The following is a 5,551-nucleotide window of genomic DNA, read 5'->3' as shown; positions in this document are numbered from 1 at the left end:
TCTGAATCAGAATTAAGTGAGACTGGATCACTTGACCGAGCAATGGCAACTCTGGAGAGACGCAGGAAAGCAGCCGTAGAGGGCGCACCACAGGCACCTGTTGAAGTGACAAGATTGTTCCCAGAGAGCGTTATCGATGAAATATTGAGATCCGTCAATTTAGAAGAAGATGAATCAGGTACCAGTAGCATACCGTCATCATGGAAAGATGGTGGATTTCTTAGTTTATTTAATTGCTTTAATGTCAATAAAATAATCGCATGAAAGGTGCATTGTACATATATACACATCTTTGGCATATTTTTCTGTCGTTCAATATAACAATTCTCACAGTAGCCCCAGAAGCACGTCTGTGCCTTGATTGTTTAATAATAAAGTTTTGTTAATTACCAAAGCTGAAACAAAAATACTATACTACACTATATTTTTTAAAATTGACCCCTCTCTCAAAACTTGCCAGATTTCTGACTGTTGGATATGAAGTTCAGTATGTTAATACCAAAAGATTCTGTTGGACCTGAACCTGAGCCAGTTCCATCCATCTCTGATTGCCACAATGTATTGGCATTTCTCCGATCATCTTAAATTTATCCTTACATCTTTCTTGTTTCTCGTACTTTATTTCAGTAGATCATATCACTGATCAGTTCATGGAAAAGCAGTAATTGTAAGATCTGTTTCAGTTACTACTTCATATTGTCACAATGTAGTTATGATAATGGGAAAGCTGTCTTTGTGCTTAAGCTCCATATCATGAAGACATTGAAGGAGAGGAGTGGAAGTAAAACTTCACTCATTCTTGACTTTGATATTAGATGGAGATGAGTGATCCTTCTTATGCTGTGCCTGCTTAACCACTCAGGAAAGAACCCCTATTATTTCCCATTTTATAGGAAGCTGCCTGGGCCTCACCGCTGGTGAAGACATGATGGTAAAGACCAGAATCACTATTCTTCCTGAGAATCAAACTCTATTCAATCAGCCAAATTTCTGAAGTAAAATACAGCATCAAATATGTCTGATCCCTTCATGTTTCAGAATGAAATGTTCTGCTGAGCATTCTGTCTTCCTTGCTTTTGTTCAGTAATTATGCTGCGCTATTATATGGTGATTTTAAATGAAACATGGGGTGATGTTATGAATCGCAGTCCTACACTCATTATTCTAAGAATTCTTAGCAATATAACTACTGAGTCAGTTTTTATAGCAGTAACAGACTGGACTTGTATTTGGGAGGTACCTGTTTATAATTTTTGATGGGCTACTGACTAACTGAAATGAGGTCTCCTTCAGTTTCTCCAGTGCTTGCACAACTCATGACCATCTTCTTACCCGCCTCCATTACTGATGTTGGACGACCACGCGTAGTGCTATCATTACTTCCAGCACAATAAACAAACGACTAGTGTTGAAGGGCATGTTGTCATTGTGCTTTCCCGAGTCCCCACCAGATGTTCGTATTGTAAGCAAATTCCAGTTTTTCCAACTTGGGCGCCGTGTTAGTTATGCGTGGTGACCCGTTTTAATTTGACTGCCCCTTATACACCAAAGAATGCCTACTTTCGGCAAGGTAAAATTTCATCACATTACTGGAACAGTGTGAGATTTTTTAAATACCCATTTACATGGAATATAGGATGTAGCAGAAATTTCAAACATCTACCCTGATTTCCTAACCTATGGCAACTAGACTTTTACTTATGGGGAAGTGTGTGCCTGTGTGCCAGAAAGCCCACTGGAGGACCTGAAGACTTGAGAGTGAATTTGTCTGTATGTCTGTTTCTCCAGTAGTATGCCTACAAGTTGGTCTGTCTAACATACCTCACTGTCAGCAGAGCATCAGTGTTGATGGTGGGCATTTTGAACAGTTCAGAATAGTAGACATTTTACCTTTTTAGTGTTAAGGAATAATGAATAATATAAATACATTTTTTGGTACACTCTGTTGTTGTGATCATGGATGTAATTTATTGCACAGATTTGCGTTTAAATATTTTAATGTGGTTTTTGAGCATGATCATAACACAAATACTGCATGAATCAAATTCATCCATTGCATTTGATTGTTCCTTTTTGTCTTCTCTCTGTCTCTCTCTCTCTGTGTGGGCTTAATAGGTCTCCATCTTGGCCAGTGTGGATGCCTCAGTTACCCCCCATTCTTTCTCCCACTACCCACAGAGAGGTCCCTACCTCACGCACCACATTTGTCATGGATACCTCCTGGAGTCGATTCTTGTCATGCAAGAGTCCCATGACTTCTCGATCAAAACAGAATAATGTAGGTGACTCATCTTTGAGGAGTCTCATATCCCCTTCATTGGCAGATGTGTTCCTGAAGCTTCCTCCTCCAGCATTTTATGCCAACTACTCTTCTGCCAGTGGCACTGTAACTCCCTCCATCACAGCTTATATACCACCAGGAACTCCACTTCACTTCCCACCCTGGGGTTCACCTCTCCTTACTCCTATGCTTCCTCCTCTGCAGGCGTGCTCCATGAACACAATCGTAGCTCCCGAAGAGGCAGGTCAGCAAATTCATTCTTCAGCAAGAACCACAGACACAGGTAAGGGTCATGATTGGACAGTCATATTTTGTGATAATTTTTTGTTGCTGTGTGGCTGGTATTTGTGTTGTACTTGCTTTGGTATCTTTAAGATGGGTAGGACTTTGAAACAGGAGTATGCTACTAGTACAGCAACTTATTTGTACACCAAGTTCACTAATAAATAAATAAAGTGAAGTTATTAGGTAATGTTAACTAAGGTTGATTTGTTATTTAAGTTAATGTATTTTACATTCAATCTTGTGAGGGAACAATGTATTAATGTTAAAAAGAGTAAACAAATACAGTCAACTCTCGATTATCCATGGGAAGATTAACCGGTTTGCGGCTTAACCGGGGCTACTGAGGCTTATATGTTGTTTAATATTCATTCACTTTTGTTTCATATGGCGAGTTGTAACACTAGTTTGGCACTAGTGTGAACCGAGGTCTGCATTTTTTGGTCCCGTTGTGCTAACACAGTGTTCTAGGGTAGGGGTGAAAGAATGCAAGGATTTGTGGAAAGTTTCAAAGACAGATACATCGCCCCAGTTAGTATCTTTGTATCGATCTTCAAGTGTGTTAGCAAAATGTCAGGGTGTAAAAGGAAGCGTGTTGTGTTAAGTATTCAAAAGAAAAAGGAAAATGCCGTCAAAAAGTAAAAACAATATTATTATTTTTATGTGTTAATATTCGTAAAAGGTGTTGGATGTTGGTGAAGACTGTGATTGAAATAACTAATTCATACTTCAGTGTAATGTAGAAAAAGTATTAAATAGGCCATGAGATGACATAAAAATGAGGTTGAATAAATTTAAATACAGGCAGGCCTATAGTATTATGAAGGTACAGTATTACAGTACTACTTTTAATAAAATTTGTCTTAACCGGGTTTTCAGTTAATCGAGATTTCCATCCCCACCATTATCCCGGATAATCGAGAGTTGACTGTATTATAAAATGTTAAACATTAATCAGGCAATTTGGAAGGTTCACAGTTGTATAAATGCAAATATGTCTTGGGTAATCAACCACGTCCATATAGAGTAAAAGTCTTGCATTTTGTAGATTGTGTCTTCCTCCATCATCAGTGTCTGATGATACAGGCTGAGACAGTCTCCAAGATGTCAGACCTTTAGTCTGTATTCAGTGTAGCCTTGCATCTGCAACCCTTAGCTGCCAGGCCACTAGGCAAACTAAATTTCTCATAATGCTGATTAGAACATTTATTACTACTAGTACATGACCAAGAGCTGAGATAGCACAGTCCATATAGCGACTGGCTACGGGCCGGATGACCAAGGGGTCAGAGTTGAAGTCCTGGTGGAGGCAAGAATTTTCACTTCTCCATCTAGAATACTCTGGGTGTTTGAGAATGAGATGTTGAGTATAATGAACCCCTAAAAGAGAGGAAATAATAAGTGGGTGGAAAGTGTTGCATAATGAGGAGTTTTATAATTTATGCTCTTTGCTAAATATTATTAAGGAGATGAAATCGTAGAGAATTAGACGATTGGGGCTTCTAATATGCATGAGATTGGTGAGAAGTGTATCCAAAATTTGGTTGGATAAATGTCAACTTCTAAAGAAGGTCTCTACTTCAAAAAGTAGTTAGTTGAAACAGTTTTAAACTAGAAACTGTTGCAGTGTGTATTTAAATTGTACTGATGTTTTTGTTGCAATATATCTAATGTGTATCTCATTTTCATCCTATTTATTAGTTGTTACTGAAAGAGATGAAGCCTCGTTAAACAACATAAAATAGAAACAGTAAATTGAGATGACTTACGAATGATCATGCATGCTTTCCTTACTTTTTGCCTGTCCCACATTATTGAAGCAGCAGAAAATATGGCTTAACCTGGGACTATTCTGGAAGTGCTTAGAAGTATTGCATTGTATGTTATCAGAATGGTGATTTTATGACCTTGATGAATGTAAAGAAGAAGCGTTTAGTTTCTTTGTGTTGTACGGATGCTACTATCATTTGTACAGTTGTGAAATGAGCAGCACTATTAATAGTATTCAGGGTGTTCAGTTGTTAGAGATTTGTGTTTATTATTCTAGAAATTCAAGTTCTGAATCAGAATTAAGTGAGACTGGATCACTTGACCGAGCAATGACAACCCTGGAGAGACGCAGGAAAGCAGCCATAGAGGGTGCACCACAGGCACCTGTTGAAGTGACAAGATTGTTCCCAGAGAGCGTTATCGATGAAATCTTGAGATCCGTCAATTTAGAAGAAGACGAATCAGGTACCAGTACCATAACGTCATCATGGAAAGATGGTGGATTTCTTAGTTTATTTAATTGCTTTAATGTCAATAAAATAATCGCATGAAAGGTGCATTGTACATATATACACATCTTTGGCATAGTTTTCTGTCGTTCAATATAACAGTTCTCACAGTGGCCCCAGAAGCACGTCTGTGCCTTGATTGTTTAATAATAAAGTTTTGTTAATTACCAAAGCTGAAACAAAAATATTATATTACACGATATTTTTTAAAATTGACCCCTCTCTCAAAACTTGCCAGATTTCTGACTGTTGGATATGAAGTTCAGTATGTTAATACCAAAAGATTCTGTTGGACATGAACCTGAGCCAGTTCCACCCATCTCTGATTGCCACAACGTATTGGCATTTCTCCGATCATCTTAATGTTATCCTTATATCTTCTTTGTTTGTCGTACTTTATTTTAGTAGCTCATCCATGATACGTATGTAATGGCCATTTTGTAATGCACTCAGTTTCATATGTCACTTCTTACTACATGTTTCAGCAACTATATGCCATCTTCAGGTTCGTTATTTACGCTAAGCTATTACATTGTTTCCCATCTTGTGTCTTTCACAAAATTATTTAGAAAGTACAGTATTTGTCAACTATAATAAAATTTGTATATACAAAAATTTAAGATTATTCATCTATATGTCTTAATTCAAACTCGTGTATAGTATGGTTTGTCCACTATGGGAGTCGTTTCTGTGTGTACTGTGTCTGTTA

General features: G+C 37.8%; 1 protein-coding gene across 3 annotated transcripts; it reads left to right on the top strand.

The window, feature by feature from the left end:
• Positions 1-30: 30 nt before the first annotated feature.
• On the top strand, positions 31-5,260 carry LOC111866374. 3 transcript variants are annotated; one of them, XM_033752227.1, is made up of 3 exons: positions 31-178; positions 2,116-2,564; positions 4,611-5,260. In XM_033752227.1, the coding sequence occupies exons 2-3, from the start codon at positions 2,138-2,140 to the stop codon at positions 4,634-4,636; spliced, it is 453 nt and encodes a 150-aa protein (XP_033608118.1). In that variant the 5' UTR covers positions 31-178; positions 2,116-2,137; the 3' UTR covers positions 4,637-5,260. The 3 variants fall into 3 exon arrangements, with proteins under 3 accessions (XP_033608118.1, XP_033608119.1, XP_023711032.1); XM_033752228.1 differs by lacking the exon at positions 31-178 and adding an exon at positions 644-931; XM_023855264.2 differs by lacking the exon at positions 31-178 and having other exon boundaries at positions 644-2,564.
• Positions 5,261-5,551: the final 291 nt, after the last annotated feature.

The sequence above is a fragment of the Cryptotermes secundus genome, unplaced genomic scaffold (genome assembly GCF_002891405.2).
Source record: "Cryptotermes secundus unplaced genomic scaffold, Csec_1.0 scaffold16715, whole genome shotgun sequence".
Lineage (NCBI taxonomy): Eukaryota > Metazoa > Arthropoda > Insecta > Blattodea > Kalotermitidae > Cryptotermes > Cryptotermes secundus.
This window is presented reverse-complemented; position numbering and strand designations above follow the sequence as displayed.